Below are 18,593 nucleotides of genomic sequence, written 5' to 3'. Positions count from 1 at the left end.
GGATATGATTCAGGGTAGCCCAGAGAATTATTCTTTGACTACTAGTGAAGGAAGTCAGGCTAACAGAAGTTCTGGATGTTTTGTGTTGAAGAAAGAAGTGTTCCCTTACTCCTCCAACAAAATAAGTAAACAGGTTAAAATTTTGAGAGATACAGGGACAGATCAATCATTGATGGTGGCTACTGATACAATTTATGTTCTGTATAGCTTTATGAAGAGAAAAGTATTAATATGAGGTATTAATGGAATTTATGAACCTGTTTCTTTGTGTAAAGTCAATGTACAAAATCACTTCATAACCGGAATTGTTCTGGGTAATGATTTGGCTAGTGGAGACAGTAATGTGGCAACAACTATATTGCAGTAGGCGGTTGATCATGCTGAACTTGACCAACTTCAGAAAATTACTGTGGCCAACAATGAAATGCTTATTGACGATAACAAGCAATTGAAGGAAAACCTGAACAATGTAGAAAGCCAACTTTCTTGCGTAAAAGAAGAGCTTGTTAATGAAAAACGAGAATTGGTGAGAGTAATGACGAATCAGTTATGGAAAGTAGAACACTTGACGGAGGACTTGAAACATCTAATCAATAAACTTGTAGAAGCAAATTTGATAAAGGTCGATCTTCAGTTAAAACTTGATGGACTTCAAGTAGCAGAAGTCGCTATGAAATATTGTGAAAAATGCCTTGAATAGGAAAAGGAAGTACCGGTGAATCAGAATAGTTGGTTGAATGCAGAGTTAAAAACCAAAACTAATGAACTGTTAAAACTTCGTCCAAAAAAGAGCAGTGAGATTCTTGAACTTCAAAGCAAACTGGAAAAAAGGAACGAGGAGATGTGCGGTATGGAGTGTCACAGTTCTGAAGTTGTTCCTGTGAATAAAAACTCCTTGCTAAATTGTGGTTTGATTGAGCAAAGAACTGATCCAAGTAATATTACTGATGTATCAGCCTCCGTAATGGGTAGTACAGAAACTACTAAAGTGCCTGCAGAATTTGAAATTAAGAATTGTCAACAACAAGGACTGAAATTGCAAAATGATCCTTCCAGAATAGTACACAAGATACAGCAGTTGGAATTCAGGTAAGTGAACAGTTTGCAAAAGACCATTCAAAACCTGTAGAGAAGAGGCATAATATAGCTTGTGGATTATATGAAAGAGTTGAAGGGTTAGGACGGACTATGAAACTCCAGGAGAAAATAATTGACACTGCTCAAAGAGAAGTGGAAATGACCTGTTTGAAATGGGATTGGGAGGAACAAGATCATAAGTTAAAGATCAAACCAAGCAGGAGCACGAAACCCTTTGATGTGAACATAAGAAGCATCTCAATAATATCCTTGAAACGGTGAAAAGAGATTTTGACCAAAGAAGAAATGAGACGTTAATGCACAGAAATGCCTTTTTGACTTTGCTAAATCGAAATGAGAATTTTTACCGCATTTGTGTTTGGTGAAGGAACTTGAGGATGGAATTATGCCTATAGCTAATGAAAAGGATGATTGGGTTGTGGATCTAAATGAAACATTCTTTGCTGAGTTAAAGACTGCGAATAAGAGGAAAAAGAAACAAAAGGGTTAAGTTATGACAATGCTAAGATGTGCAAATCCTACTTGTTCCATTTATTGACTTTGTTTTGCTTAAACCTTTGTAATTGTACGATAACGTGCAGTTGTGAAACTAGATGGAAAATTTATTTGTGTAGTATGTAATAAGCTAATGTTAGAGGTTTATGGTAAGCTTGCATGAGCAGATGTAAGGCCATTGTAAAGAAACCTTCACTGTTGTGAAGCTTTCTTTTAAGGAGAAATGTGTTAGGAATTAAAGTTTAAGTAAGTTATAGTTGTGTTGTGGGTGTTAGGAATGAAGTTTAATATGTGTTTCTGTATTGGCGTGTTAAGAAAAGGGGAACTTCAGTTTTAGTTTCACTTCAAAAGATACCTGCATTTTAATGAGGCATACGACTCTTGAAGGGGAGTTAAAACAAACACAATGTAGAAAAAAACTGCTGTTGTCTAGCAACAGGGGTCCGCAGAGAGAGGTCCCACACAGACACAGAAACCAAAAGTAGTTTGAGTTCATTTGGTCATCATGCTCGAAGGTGAAGGAAGCAGTTTGTCTCTCTAGCTGGCATACTAGCAGACTATTGATGAAAATAAGTCTAAGAATCTTAGGTGAGTTGCTCTAAAGTTAAAGTGACAGTGAATACCAAGTGAGTTCTGGATCTCAAGGGAGATACTAAGTTGTCACCAATCTACTGGGGAAGGGGACTACAAGGAGCAGCCCTAAAGGAAAAAGAGGCCCAAGAAACCCTTCAAGTTAATCCAAAGGAAAAGAACAGGAATCTGGAAAGGGTCCTGTTAAGTGAAGTTAAAAGTAAGGAGAAGAGAGAAGGGCTCCAAGCTTAAAGACAGAAAGCCACAGGATGCATACTTAAAGCAGAATAAGCTTGCGAGAAGCCAGAAGATCCAAGAGGACAGCCAAAGGTCTGAACTCTTTATTATGGGCATGTGAAGCAGTGGTGGTCTGTTGGCATGGCTGAGCATTTGAGAGAGTCCATGGAAGGCAAAGCTTGAATTCACATGGCAATCCAGGGGAGAGGAACATCGGAAGGAGAGTTCAAAACCCTGGAGTTGGACTCTTGTGGAAGACATATGAAGTGTTGTTTGGGAGAAGGTTCCAAAGCGTGTTCTTGGAGAGTGGAGATTGGAAATCCTCGTGTGAAAGATGGAGGTCGGTATGACAAACATCTGGGGGGAGTTGAGCGATCTATAGCATCTGTTTGGGGTGGCATCTGTCAGTTGGTTTCAGGGTGTGGTGTGGTGTAAATCTATTGATTTATATGGACTGTGTACTTAACTGGGAACATGAAAGTATAAGGTAGTTTTTGTAACTTGTGTTATCCTTACAAATCTTTAAATATCTGTAAAGGTATAAGTGTGGGTGGAGGAGTATTGTAATATAGTTAATCTTTTCTTGTTTAATAAATGTTTTATTCTTTTGTTAAAAATGCAAGTGACTCCATTGACTCTGTTCAGTCGCCATCCTCCATGTTTCTAAACAAAAAAATAAAAGTTAGAATCTATCAAGCCGGGTTCCATCCTGGGATCTGGCTTATCCAGTAATAATGTCAGCTGGGATCATAACAGTGCCAGAGACCATAGTCCAGCAAGCACATTTAGTTTATTTTAAATAGCACTCGGTATGAACCAGAGGTATATATTCCATTGTTTTCCTTCATGTCAATAGAACAAAAATACCTCTACTAACTCTCAACATAAACTGTTCTTGAAACAGTGACTCATTTATTTTCAAATTGTTACCATGGAGCCAATGTGCAGCCCTGTATCTACTGGATTCAGATTGACTCAACTGAAACAAAATCAACCTCTAATATACTATTATAAATCCTTCGCTGATGTATTGGAACATCGGGTATAAAGCATAGTTTATAACTATATTCCATAATGAGCCATTTCATTAGTTTTTGGTTACATAGGATGTTTGAATTGATTGAAATAGATTGATTCATAGATCTGTATCAAATACTTGACCTTTTTAGATGAGCTCCTGCCTAAGTACAATGCAATCTGATAAACCCTGTATATCAGGACCTTCCTGAACTGTGCTTTTACTGTAAAAAAAAAATTCCATAGAAGGCAGAACCATTATGGTGCGTAGGAAATACATTTTATTCAGTTAATAAGAGCGCATCGTAGTCGCATTTAGCCATCCAACCCACCAGCAAAGCAGAATTCTTGTGTTCAAGAATGGCCTGGTAATTTCAACAAGTTAAACTGATTAATACAAAGTCACAATGTAACTCGATCCCATTGGACGGAGTGGACGCGGGACTCTTCTATGCATCAACATTTGGAACTTCGTATTGCATATCATTAGGCCATTACATGAGAAACAAGCGCAGGGCTGGATCATTTGGCTCTTCAAATCTGTGCCACAAAAATATAATGAAAGTTCACATTTGAAGACCAAGCAGGCATGTAAAGCAATTTAATGCATTTACCTATTAATGTCTCTTATACCTTCAGGTTCTTTTCTTTTATGTGAAACATTGTTTTATCCCAAAATACCATAATGAAAAGACAGAAGAAACCAAAGATAATGCGCCATAGCCAGACCAGTGCAACTTGTCACAAACCAAAGTACCCTGGTAAAATCAAGCAGCAAAAGGTATTCATGTCCCTGAGCTTGTAGTTGGCACAGTAGGAAACAGGTTATGTTCGTGCATATAGGCAAATCTATAATAATACACAGATTTTGTTTGTCCATACTTTTCTGATTGGTTGGTGGGTTGATCCTGGCGCATGCACTTGGGAGTGCTTGAGGCATGTATTGTATTAATTCAGAGGGCGACAGGGAGCTGTTAAATTCAGACATCAAAAAACATCCCTGTTGCTATATTTCTTGTTTTGAATAATTTTATTGTGTCTCTCTATGTCTGGCCGAACACACTGCAGCCTGCCCGATGTGACTCTCCCATGTGATTTTCCCCTCTTCCTGCCCATCAGTGCCAATGTGGTTGACTCTTAAATGCCCTCTGAAATGGCCTAGCAAGCCCCTCAGTTGTAACAAACCACTACAAAGACAGAAAAAAGGATTGAAACTGGATGGACCACCCGGCATCGACCTAGGCACCAGAAACGACAATGGCAATCACAGCCCTGTCGACCCTGCAAAGCCCTCCTTACTAACATCTGGGGGCTAGTGTTAAAATTGGGAGAGCTGTCTCTCAGACTAGTCAACAGCCTGACATAGTCATTCTCACGGAATCATACCTTATAGATAATGCCCCAGACTCCACCATCACCATCCCTGGATATGTCCTGTCCCACAGGCAGGACAGACCCAGCAGGGATGGTGGCACAATGGTATACATTCGGGAGGGAGTTGCCCTGGGAGTCCTCAACATCAACTCCAGTCCCCATGAAGTCTCATAGCATCAGGTCAAACATGGGCAAAGAAACTTCCTGCTGATTACCACCTACCGCCCTCCCTCTGCTGATGAATCAGTGCTCCTCCATGTTGAACATCACTTGGAGGAAGCACAGAGGGTGGCAAGGGTGCAGAATGTACTCTGGGTGGGGGACTTCAATGTCCATCAACAAGAATGGCTCAGTAGCACCACCACTGACCGAGCTGGCCGAGTACTAAATGACATAACCGCTAGACTGGGTCTGCGGCAGGTGGTGAGGGAACCAACAAGAGGGAAAAACATACTTGACCTCGTCCTCACCAACCTGCCTGCTGCAGATGCATCTGTCCATGACAGTATTGGTAGGAGTGACCACCACACAGTCATTGCGGAGACAAAGTCCCGCCTTCACATTGAGAATACCCTCCATCGTATTGTGTGGCTCTTCCACCGTGTTAAATGGGATAGATTTTGAACAGACCTAGCAACTCCAGACTGGGCATCCATGAGGCGCTGTGGGCCATCAGCAGCAGCAGAATTGTACTCAAACACAATCTGTAACCTCATGGCCTGGCATATCCCCCACTCTACCATTACCATCAAGCCAGGGGATCAACCCTGGTTCAATGAAGAGTGCAGGAGGGCATGTCAGGAGCAGCATCAGGCATACCTAAAAATGAGGTGTCAACCTGGTGAAGCTATAATACAGGACTACTTGCGTACCGAACAGCATAAGCAGCAAGTGATAGACAAAGCTAAGCGATCCCACAACCAACGGATCAGATCTAAGCTCTGCAGTCCTGACACATCCAGTTGTGAATGGTGGTGGACAATTAAACAACTCTCTCTGGAGGAGGAGGCTCCACAAATACCCCCATCCTCAATGATGGGGGAGACCAGCCCATCAGTGCAAAAGATAAGGCCGAAGCATTCGCAACAATCTTCAGCCAGAAGTGCCGAGTGGATGATCCATCTTGGCCTCTGCCGGAGGTCCCCAGCATCACAGATGCCAGTCTTCAGCCAATTCGACTCTCTCCACGTGATATCAAGAAACGGCTGAAGGCACTTGATACTGCAAAGGCTATGGGCCCTGACAATATTCCAGCAAAAGTACTGAAGACTTGTGCTCCAGAACTTGCCACCCCCCCTAGCCAAGCTGTTCTCGTACAGCTACAACACTGGCACCTACCAGCTATGTGGAAAATTGCCCAGGTATGTCCTGTACACGAAAAGTAGGACAAATCCAACCCGGCCAATTACCGTCCTATCAGTCTACCCTCCGTCATCAGTAAAGTAATGGAAGAGGCCATCAGCAGTGTTATCAAGTGGCACTTGCTTAGCAATAACCTGCTCACTGATGCCCAGTTTGGGCTCCTGACCTCATAATAGCCTTGGTTCAAACCTGGACAAAAGAGCTGAACTCCCAAAGTGAGGTGAGAGCGACTGCCCTTGACATCAAGGCAGCATTTGACCGAGTGTGGCATCAAGGAGCTCTAGCAAAACTGGAGTCAATGGGAATCAGGGGGAAAACTCTCCGCTGGTGGAGTTATACCTAGCACAAAGGAAGATGGTTTTGGTTGTTGGAGGTCAGTCATCTCAGCTCCAGGACATCACTGCAGGAGTTCCTCAGGGTAGTGACCTAGGCCCAACCATCAATGACTTTCCTTCCATCATAAGGTCAGAATTGGGGACGTTCGCTGCTGATTGCACAATGTTCAGCAGCATTCACGACGACTCAGATACTGAAGCAGTCCATGTCCAATGCAGCAAGACCTGGACAATATCCAAGTGGCAAGTAACATACATGCCACACAAGTGTCATGCAATGACCATCTCCTACAGGAGAGAATCCAACCATTGCCCCTTAATGTTCAATGGCATTACCATCACTGAATACCCCACTATCAACATCCTGGGGGGTTACCATTGACAAGAAACTGAACTGGACTAGCCATATAAATACTGTGGCTACAAGAGCAGGTCTGAGGCTAGGAGTCGTGCAATGAGTAACTCACCGCCTGACTCCTCAAAGCCTGTCCACCATCCACAAGGGCACAAGTCAGGAATGTGATGGAATGCTCCCTGCTTGCCTGGATGAGTGCAGCTCCTACAACACTCAAGAAGCTGGACACCGTCCAGGACAAAGCAGTCTGCTTGATTGGCACCACATCCACAAACACTCACTCCCTCCGCCACCGATGAACAGTAGCAGCAGTGTGTACCATCTACAAGATGCACTGCAGAAATTCACCAAGGCTCCTTCGACAGCACCTTCCAAATCCACCTAGAAGGACAAGGGCAGCAGATAAATGGGAACACTACCACCTGCAAGTTCCCCTCCAAGTCACTCACCATCCTGACTTGGAAATATATCACCGTTCCTTCAGTATCGCTGGGTCAAAATCCTGGAACTCCCCTCCTAACAGCACTGTTGGTGTAACTACACTGCATGACCTGCAGCGGTTCAAGAAGGCAGCTTACCACCACCTTCTCAAGGACAACTAAGGATGGGTAATAAATGTTGGCCCAGCCAGCGAAGCCCACATCCCACGAATGAATTTTAAAAAAACGTTCTCCCCCGGCCCTTCCTCACAGCTTCTGATAGCGGTGGGGTTGGAGGGCAGCTGGTGAATAAAATAAGCGATGGAAGGTAAGCAGAGCCCAACAACAAAGTTACTCTGGTCGGGATTAGGGAGGAGAGATGGCATGAGGGAGTACGGTTGGTGGTGGTGATGGGGGTGGGGGGTGGGGTTTGGTGAATTTATATTAATCTCGAGCACTTACTTCCCATTCAAAATTCTCATTTGACTTTCCTCCAGGGTCTTCTGGATCAGTGTATTCCACATTCTGGTGCGCCTTGGTGTGCTAAGTTTTTCTAGATTTATTTTTGACCATTATCCACGCTATTGTTGCCTCCACATTTGATTATCCAATTGCTTTTCTGACCATCCTCCTATCTTCCACCTTCAGTGAACTGGAGTTCACCCATTTCTTTGTTGCCTACATCCTAACCTGCACCAAAAGCTGTTTACCAATTATCCACATGCTCACAAACCTACATTGGCTCCCAGCCCATTAGTGCCATGATTTTAATAACTCTTGCCCATGTTCAAATCCCTCCATGGACTCACCCCCCTTTTTATAGCTGTATAGATATACAACTGTCCAGGAATTTCATGTTCCTCCAGCTCTGGCCTCTTGTGTATCTCCCTTTTCCCAACCGTTGGCGGCCATGCCTTCCCCTATATTGAGCTCTAATCTTTGGGATTCCCACCCTAAATGCCAGCACCGTATAGAGTTGGACATATAATGCTGTTCCTTCATCAGGACTGGATTAAAATCAGAGTTCCCCACCCAATGCTAGGAAGGGTGTAGTAAATGCAATCTGCAAACAAACTTTTAAAAACAATGTATATCACTTGTGATGAAGCCTAGAACCTTAGCCTTTTGGTAACCTTTTGCATCCGTGCACTTTTAAAGGCTATATCAGGACACCAAGTGCCCTTTTTAATGTACCTCATTTGCACTTCCCTTTAGATTATACTCCTTCCATATTATATCCAAAATTTACCATGTCACAAATTGTAATGAAGTATTCTCACACTCTTCTTGACGCATGTGATTTATCCCTACCAATGTCTTTGCTAACTGAAGTTCTTTTAAAATAATCGATTGTAATACTTGTATATTTGTAGCCGCTGAGGTGTGAGTTTTAAGGTTCCTTAGCTTAACTAATGCTTTAATTCTATTGATCCTGTACAGATCATAAAGTCTTTAGAATTAGATTTCCTGAAAAGAAAATGAACCACCCAACCTGTTTACTTAGGCAGAAACAAGAGATAATTTGATTCCTGAATGCTCTACCAAAATTGGCCATTTCCCTTAAGCACAGGTCATTTTCTGCCATCAGAAATTACTGACTTCTTTTGAAAAACGTAATTTTTTTTGGATGCTCAAGATTATACATGAGCAACTTGTGAAACTTGTGTCCATTTAAGTGTGCATTCATACATCTATTTTATAAAACTATTACACAATTATGGGTACATTCATATAGAAAATTTAAATTTGTTGTACAGCAAAATATACAATCACAATTTTATAACTCTACATTCCCATGCATAGTTATTGATCATCACTGGATGTCATGACTAGATGGTGCCCAGGCTGGAGGGGAGTTGGAATATTTTGGCAAGCATTTGTGGGCCTGGGGCCTGAGGCAGGATTTTTTTGAGCTGAATCTCGGGGTTTCATAATGGCTTGGATGGTGGACAGGGGTCCTGGATATAGGAGGTCCTGTTGTTGCTTTTTCATGGCTAGTGAGTGGATTGCTGTGCTGAGAGAGCAGTGTGCATACAGTGAGTCTCCAATGATGTGCTACAAATTGCCTGGTATTTCAATTCCAGGCAGAAGCTAAACATGAATCATTTCAGTCAGCAGGTGTTCAACATGTGTCTCAGGGAAAACGCTGACCATTGAGTTGAAAGAATTTCAAACCAAATTAGAAATTGTTCCAGATGAATGACGACAAACCAGCTGCTGATTGTATTGGACATGGTGGGATTGCTGATCTTTCACAAAATGTAAAGCTGCCTCAGGGTCTGCAGTAAATTGTTTTTGAGATGGTGAGTTCCTCATAAAGTGAGCAATTAAGCCAAAGAATTTTTGCAGCTGGAATGAGGTGAACACTAAGGTGGTGGAGGTGGAACCATATCTCCCAGCTTTCCCTTGATTGCATAATCAGGATGATGTACTGTAGTTTGACATGTTAGTGTTAAAGAGTTAGATTTTTATTAAGTACATATTTCCATTAAGTTTCATTCTGGGGATGCTGTTAAGTGATCTGACTATTGAGGCTTTTTGTTGAAATAACTTTGAGCAATAGCACTTCCTCTTTTATGCTTAACAATTGCATCATAGGCTAATCTTGTCTCTGATGTGATCGTTGTCACTCTTTTGACTTCTGAATCTGATTGGCTGGGCAAAAAATGATTTTGGATCTGGTTTTCAGCCAATCAGGAGCCAGCTATTATGTTGGGTCCTTCCTCTGCACCCTAGAGAGAAGGTAGATATTAGAAATTGTAAAAATCAATTAACAGAGTATTGCATGGCAAAAGAAGAAGCTTGCATTTAAACAGAACTTAAATCACTTATTTTGGATCATCTCAAAAGTGCTTCATGTCCGTGAATCACTTTAAAGTGCCGTTAATATACTTTAACTTTCAAAGGGAGTGGGATAAATTCTTGAGAGGGAATTAGCCGTGTCATGGGATAACTGCAGGGAATTCATTGGATAGTTTGTCAAAAAGACAGCATAAACACAAAGGGCTGAATGACTCCTGTGCTGCAAAGATTCAATGAACTCGATGCTCTTATTTTAATTAGTGCAATGGTAAAGCTTTCATCTGCACTGGGCAAACTGGGCCTTGGTTTAATATCTCATCTGAACGAAGGCTCTGAGAAGATGGGTCAAGCAAAAGTGAAGTGTTTGACCTGGAGATCTTGGGACCCCTGGAGCTGCCGGCAGCTTATTGATTAAACCTCCTTGTGCAGCCATTCTGTGTTTAATGCTTCAGCTGCCAAAAAAGTAACTAGTCATATCCAGGATGTAATTAGATCAATGTTTAAACTTTGGGTTTTCACTTGGAAGAGGAAAATATCTGGATGTACAGAAGCAGTGAACTGTTACTTTCACTGGAAAACGTGTGAGGATGAAATCTGGGTGAACAGAAGATCTGGCTCTGTTCTGTAGGAAGGAGGTATTTGAGGGGTGATCTTTCAAGGTGTAGAATTTACTTTCATGGTTAGTAGCTTAGGGAGAAACTCAGTCAACATTGAAGGTTCAATTGGGTAGCAGGATGAAAGTAAAGGGATGTGGAAATAGGGTGTGTAAATGTGATTAGGAATATTTGCTCAAGTGGAGAATAAACACTGAAAACAGCATTACTGTGTTGTGACTTCTATTTCTGTGTATACATGTGTCACTAAGTGTTGGCAAGCTATTTGGCAGTGAAGCCACTTCAGCCGAGCCTGATGCCCTTGCCCAAAGTATATTGCATGCACTTTTTAACCAATCACTGGATAACCATTACGTGTTGGAACTTTGGCTGATTATCATCCGAGAGCCAATTTGACGTCTCTGTACCCACTAAATGGGACATTAGGAACAAAAAAAATGGGAGAAGATTGGTGTTGCTGGATCACTGTTCGTTTGTGTCCAGGAAGTGGAAGCTCCTGCAGACACAGGCATGAGCTTCATTTAAAATATTCTAATATGGCAAAAGTGACATCACTTTGATGTCCTTTTCATATTACAACCTTTTATGGGGCTTGACAGGGTATATGCTGAGGGGATATTTCTCCTCATGGAGGAATCTAGAACTAGGAGTCACAGTTTAAAAATAAGGGGCCTCTTCTCTGAGAGTCGTTAACCTTTAGAATCCTCTTCTCCGAGTGGAGGCTGGTTCATTGAATATATTAAAGGCTGAGTTTGACAAATTTTTGTTCTACAAGGGAGTCTAGGGTTATGTGGGGAGGCAGGAAAGTGGAGATTAAGACTACCATCAGATGAGCCATGATCGTATTGAATGGCGGAGCAAGCTCGAGGAAGCAAATTGCTTAGCCCTGCTCCTATTTCTTATGTTCTTTACGCTCTAGGGCCATATAATGGGCACCTGAGGTTGCTAGACTAAGCCTTTCAATATGGAGGTGTTTAAATGAACAACAGCAACTTCTGGGTGTGATTTTAAACTTTTTTTACGCCTCCAGTTGTATTACTGTTGCTTTGACATGGGCAACTACTGTTGAACAGGCTTTGTAGGGTGGCTTTTGGTGCATCTAATTTTGCAAATAACCTATCTCTAGATAAAATGGGGGTATGCTTTGGTATGCCTTCATTTATTGCATTGATAAAGAAGAGGAGAAGCATAGAAAGATACCAGGGACTTGACATTTCAGTACAGAAAGGAGTGTAATTTCAGCCCACCACTCTAATGCCAGCAGAGATGAGCTTACTGGCCAAAGGAATCCTGTGTGAATAGGTTCTGATTCATCTAGGTAGAAGTGCCTGCTGCAATCTGCACATCCAGATTGCTGTACAAACATGGTGCAGTCTAGTTTATTGCAGTCAGTATGTATTGCTATTCTATGGGGTGGGGGGGTGGCAGGGGAACTAAGTTGGGAGGGGGGTACTCCAAGAAGACCAAACTCTTCTTGCACACACGTTGGGCAAGATAACGTTCACTTAGCCAGTCATGAAGCCTGATTACTTTTGGCCAGTGTGTTGGGTTTCCTTTGACATGGAAGGACGATAACTGAGCAGAGACTGTTATCAGTTTGAATTGTTTTTGAACCACTCTCCCACTGACCCCCTTCCGCACGTGCACAACCCCAACATTGGTTATTGCTGTGATTACTTGCCTACTTAATTTGCTTTAATTGCCAGGTATTTTGTATTTTAAATGTTATACTATGAGCAAAGACAAACTTACATCTGCAGGGTAAAAACTCATTCAGTTTTGTCTTATGCAGTTTCACGATTGACATTTTATGATTGGATAGGTTGGAATATTAATGTCTTTCCTTTTATAGACCTTTTCATACAGCTGGTCGTGAAAGAATATTGGAAAGGAATGTAATGAATGTTATTGCATCTGCTTGTTTCAGCTACTTTGACTCAATGTTGGGGCTGTTATGACTTTCTCTTTCATCTGGTGCAGGAGTATTTGAATGAACAGTCCTTGTCTTCCTCACAAGGCTCGAATTGCAGTTGTGGTAATTGGGGTGTCTGATAAGCCATAAGAAAACCTCTACTGCTAATTGGAGATTTCCCTGCTGCTTAAGAATGTGAGCTTGATGTCAAGCGAAGGCATAATCTCATGAGTTTAGGAGGAAAATGTGTTTGTTTAAAAAAAGAGTAGAAGCAAAGAATGCAATAGAGGAAGAAAGCATGCTGCTGTGGTGCTTCCACAAGATAAAACCTGAATAATAATGCATTACTCAAAAGTAATTTCAATTCAATTACACATTTGAATTAATTGGTTGCTAATGAAATAATTAATTTTACCCCTCCTGTTTTTAAAGCAATTTTTCTTTCACTCTTTAGGCATGCTAAAAAGCAGCAAGTAATTGAGCCATCAATACTGCTTTTGAATTACAGTAGCATTTTTACTTCTGTAAAAGCTGAGAGCATTGTGAGGACAAGTAGAAGGTAAACTTTTCTGTCACTTTGAAAGTGGTATTAGGTCATTTGAGTTTACACTTTGATTACTATACTGGTGTGGCTATTACAGCTGTAAATCAATATAATGCATGTAGACATGTAGCATGTTGCATTTATATTGCAATTCAGACTCCACTGCAACCCATAGGGACAGTTTTGTACTGCTTTGTTTTTATACCATTGGCTCTCAGAGCAGTACAGCAGGGGAGTATTTCATGTTAACTTTTTCCGCAAACACACGCATTTCTGCATTTTTTTTTGTGTAGTCAAAAATCCACAATTACATTGTCCGCCTCTGAATTCTTCCTGACATAATATGGGGACAGAGAGTTAGGGGTTTACTTGAAAACTGGGTCCTATTTGGTGTGCTTAAGTATATCCATAATTGAAGGGTTGGTATTAGGCAGATTTCTGACCACACCCTATAACCTGTTGTTGAGAGCGTGTTCAAAGATCTTGATGATTGCCTTTTCAAAGATCACTTCAGATGTTTTACCTTCTTGTAGTGATCATTTTGTCGTAATTTGAGTTGTAATGTATTTTCCATTCTCTAGGCAAGTTGGCAGTAAGTGGTAGTTAGCAAACTGTTGTTGACTTCAATTGGGCATTTAAAACCTTCCCTACCCCCCTCCCCATAATTCTAATGTAATTTACAGTGCCACTGTAGGATCTTTCAAATGCTAGAGTATATTCTGGTAACCAAGAGTGTAGAAGCTTAAAATATTCATGAAGGATGCACTGAGCTCAGTGCCAGTGTATAAATGAGATTATTTATTATTGAAAATTTCTGCTTTTATGAGCAATAGCTGATCATGTAGCAGTCACGCTTAAGCAAAGTAGTGCACTTAAACTCTTTGGGATCTTTAGTTACTTCACCATCAGAGCTCCCCGACTCAAAACAAATACCTTTCTTGTTGTAGTAAATGTGTATGTTATTGGTCGTGGGTTTTGAGAGATTGCAAATGGGAGGATGGGGTATGCACCTGCCAAGGAGGGGTTGTGTCTCCTTATTAATTTCTGTTTCGTCTCTGTGAGAAGCCGTGCTGCTTATGTCTGCCAGCCTGTGATGGCATCAACAAACTATTCCACAAGAAATCCTTCATCTTTTTCAGCTCTAGAGGCCTCTGAGCAGGAACATTTTAGTATTGGCTAAACTCCTTGTTCTGTTACATCCCTGGTGGAACTTTCCCCATGCAGAAGTTGCTGCTGGCGAGCCAGTTATTCTCAGCTGAGTGATTGGGATGAGCAACAGGCTGCCTGACAACTGCTGCTTCTGATGGAAGATGAAACACTGGGTGCTGGATGACACTGTTGCATCCTCCCCTGTCACCCCAGTGCTTCACTTAGCGGCCTGATGAAAACAAAATGCTGAATCCCACTGCCAGCCGGAATAGGTGTATTGAGGTGATGAGCGATGATGGGACTCCAACCATCTATTTGGGAGACAGGTGGTCTCCTAACAATGCTACTATACTGCACCAAATTGTTTAATTTTTTTTATCATTTTGGGCACAATCTTAAAATTAGAGCTAGGTCATTCAGAAGGAAAATCAGAAAGCACTTTGCCTATGCAAAGGGTAGTGGAAATCTGAAATTCTTTTGCCCTAAAAAGCCACAGATGCTGGGACAATAGCAATCTTCAAGAGTGAGGTAGCTTTTGTTTGCTGAAGGTATAAAATGCTATGCATCAAAAGCAAATAAATGGAGTTGAGGTACAGGTCAGATGTGATCTAATTGATTGGCAGAACAGGCTTGAGAGGCTGAATGGCCTCCTCCTGTTGTTTTTTTTTGCTAAACAGCTGCTTTATGTCCACAACAGGTTCATATGCATCAAGTGTCTATGGCTGGAAGTCCACCAGTCTCCTTGGCTGAACAGGCTCAAGTAAAGCTCATCACAATTACTGATGATTTAGTTCAGCAACTAGCTGAGCAGCAGGTATAGTTTATTTGTTACAGCTATTTGCTGGAAGTGATTATAAGTCAATTACATACACAGTAGTTGTACTGCATTGTGATTTTGCCCGTCAGATAAAATTTATAAGATTTCGTTTTTTTTAATATAGACTTCAGTCATCTCGATCAAGATTTATGTTAGTTTTAGGATCCTTCAGTAGAAAAATGTTCAGCTTTATTGCAAGCTCTTGCACAATTTTAAGCTTGAGAAAAATTTATGAACCAAGTCACCTAACCTTAAAGTGGACACACCATATGCTTTTCTTTTGATGGAACTATGCAGAAAGAACAAGATCATTTGCTAAATTGTGACCTGAGCTTTGAATGTAAAAAGAGAAGTGCATACCTGATTTTGTCCTGCATGTAGACATTACAGGAGAACACCAAACTGAAATAAGAAAATACACTTTGTCTGTATAGTAAAACCTACTTGTATGCAACCCTAAAGCACATGCATCCCGTCAATAGGTACAATAGCATCTATACAACGTCCATTTGTATGTATGTCTGGTTGCCTTTTGCATGAAACAAGAAATCCTCATTAGTGTTAAGTAGGCAACAAAAATTAAAATGCAGTTTTCCAATATCCATTAATTAGTGTTTTTTTTAACTCTCTGAAGCTGTATTACTCTTTTCCTATCAACCTTTCAAAGTGTTGCGTTGTCCAGAATCCAATTGGCTGTTTTTGGTCTTTATGCTCAGAGCTTTATTTGAAATCTGCTCTGAACATTGTTCCTCCACATAAGACTTCACCTAACAGATGAGAGAAAGATGACAACAACTGCTAAAACAAAATCTTCTACCATCGTATATTTTACCTGGGTTGCCTTAGAAGCAGTTTCCATGCAATCCATTGCAGACATGGATGCTTTTTGCATGGTTGGAAAAAAATGTAGTTCCTGAAAAAGCACAAAACAGCTTACTGCAAATTGGAACCTGTGAATTGTTTCTGTGTTGGCTCCTTATGGAGCAACCTGCACAAGTAAGGCTAATAAACTTGAGGGCAACATTCAGTGCTTTTACTGGCAGATCTCAGTGTTTAATAAATGTACACATGAGACACATGATTACATTTTGAGATTTTTACCTATTTGACCTAAAAGTGATTTTCAGGTTAATTTATATTCTGTTACTATGAAATTAAATTTGTTTTGCTGGGGGATTAAACCTTTGTGGCGTACAAATTGTCCAGAATGTTGATTCATGCCTCTAACTGAGGTACCAGACAGTAGTTAACAGAATTGTGTGTCCTCACATTGTCTCTTAAACTTGAGACAAGCAGGAGGTTGTTTGCATATTCCAGAGAAGTTTATGATTTTGGATTAGTTTCGTTCATTAAACTAAGCAGGGGCCTAGCTAAGCAGACATTAGAATTACCTTGACTCTCCATACGAGATGCTGGATTTAGTCAGCCAGTCCACCACTGGCTATGTAAGAAGACAGTATGCTGAGAGTTTAGAGGCTGGAATATTGAGGGGTAGAGCAGATTTGCTTTTAATTTTCTGACTATGGCCCCAAATCCTAGACTTCCCCAACTAGCAGAGAGAGTTTCTCCTAATCTCCCCTACCTGTTCCCTTTGCTACCTTGAAAATTTCAAGCAAATTGGTCATAATCTTCTAAATTCCAGGAATACAACCCTAGTTTGCGTAATCTTCGTAATCCATGTTATTCTGGTAAACCTATGCTGTGCTTCCTCCAAGGCCGATATATCCTTCTGAAGGCTCTCAACTACTCGCAATACTTCAGGTGTGGCCTAACTAATATAACTGAAACATGACTTCCTACTCGCCTTGTATTCTAGACCTCTAGATATAAAGGCCAGCATTCCGTTAGCCTTTTTGATTACTTTTTATCCCTGTTCATGACACTATGTACTGGACCCCCAAACCTCATTAGACTGCCGCTGTTTCTAGCTTTTCACCTTTTAGGAAACACCGTGTTCTATCGTTTTCAGGTCCCAAGTGAATAACCTCACATTTGCCTATCTTGAAATCTATTTGCCACAATTTTGCCCATTCATTAATCTATCAATATCTCTTTATAATTTTAAACTTTCATCTACATTGAACAAAGATAGGTGGTGTTATAAGCATTGGCAAACTTGGATATGTGGTTATCTATAAGACCATAAGACATAGGAGCAGAAATTAGGCCATTCGGCCCATCGAGTCTGCTCCGCCATTCAATCGTGGCTGGTAAGTTTCTCAACCCCATTCTCCCACCTTCTCCCCGTAACCTTTGATCCCCTTACCAATCAAGAACCTATCTATCTCGGTCTTAAATACAATCAATGACCTGGCCTCCACAGCCTTCTGTGGCAATGAATTCCATAGATTCACCACTCTCTGGCTAAAGAAGTTTCTCCTCAACTCTGTTCTAAAAGGTCTCCCCTTTACTCTGAGGCTGTGCCCTCGGGTCCTAGTCTCTCCTACTAATGGAAACATCTTCCCCACGTCCACTCTATCCAGGCCTTTCAGTATTCTGTAAATTTCAATAAGATCCCCCCTCATCCTTCTAAACTCCATCGAGTATAGACCCAGAATCCTCAAATGTTCCTCATATGTTAAGCCTTTCATTCCTGGGATCATTCTCGTGAACCTCCTCTGAACCCTCTCCAGGGCCAGCACATCCTTCCTGAGATACGGGGCCCAAAATTGCTCTCAATATTCTAAATGTGGTCTGACAAGAGCCTTATAAAGCCTCAGCAGCACATCCCTGCTTTTATATTCTAGTCCTCTCGAAATAAATGCCAACATTGCATTTGCCTTCCTAACTACCGACTCAACCTGCAAGTTAACCTTAAGAGAATCCTGGACTAGGACTCCCAAGTCCCTTTACACTCCAGATTCCTGAATTCGCTCCCCATTTAGAAAATAGTCTATGCCTCTATTCTTCCTACCAAAGTGCATGACCTCACACTTCCCCACGTTGTATTCCATCTGCCACTTCTTTGCCCATTCTCCTAACCTGTCCAAATCCTTCTGCAGCCTCCCCGCCTCCTCAATACTACCTGTCCCTCCACCTATCTTTGTATCATCTGCAAACTTAGCCAGGATGCCCTCAGTTCCTTCATCTAGATCATTAATGTATAAAGTGAAAAGTTGTGGTCCCAACACTGACCCCTGTGGAACTCCACTTGTCACCGGCCGCCATCCTGAGAAGGACCCCCTTACCCCCACTCTCTGCCTCCTGCCAGCCAATCTTCTATTCATGCTAGTACCTTACCTCTAACACCATGGGCTCTTATCTTACTGAGCAGCCTCCTGTGCGCCACCTTGTCAAAGGCCTTCTGGAAGTCCAAGTAGGTAACATCCATTGGCTCTCCTTTGTCTAACCTACTCGTTACCTCCTCAAAGAATTCTAACAGATTTGTCAGGCATGACCTCCCCTTGAAACCATGCTGACTTTGCCCTATTTTACCATGCAGTTCCAAGTATTCTGAAATCTCATCCTTAACAATGGACTCTAAAATCTTACC

General features: G+C 41.5%; 1 protein-coding gene across 18 annotated transcripts in view; it reads left to right on the top strand.

Moving 5' to 3' along the window:
• Nucleotides 1–18,593, top strand: part of nr2c1 (nuclear receptor subfamily 2, group C, member 1) — a 126,217-nt gene that overhangs the window by 64,891 nt on the left and 42,733 nt on the right. For 9 of the 18 annotated variants that reach the window (XM_078553703.1, XM_078553700.1, XM_078553704.1 and 6 more), the window contains exon 4: nucleotides 14,981–15,097. The exons of 4 other annotated variants lie outside the window; for them this stretch is intronic. In XM_078553703.1, the coding sequence (XP_078409829.1) occupies nucleotides 14,981–15,097 (117 nt within the window). Of the gene's footprint in view, nucleotides 1–13,044; nucleotides 13,150–14,980; nucleotides 15,098–18,593 lie in introns of all 18 variants that reach the window. 5 more of the 18 variants (XM_078553711.1, XM_078553705.1, XM_078553706.1 and 2 more) reach the window with 2 other exon arrangements.

This window comes from Cetorhinus maximus, chromosome 12, assembly GCF_964194155.1.
Source record: "Cetorhinus maximus chromosome 12, sCetMax3.hap1.1, whole genome shotgun sequence".
NCBI classification, from domain to species: domain Eukaryota; kingdom Metazoa; phylum Chordata; class Chondrichthyes; order Lamniformes; family Cetorhinidae; genus Cetorhinus; species Cetorhinus maximus.
Note: the sequence above shows the minus strand (reverse complement) of the source record. Positions and strands in the feature narration are given on the sequence as shown.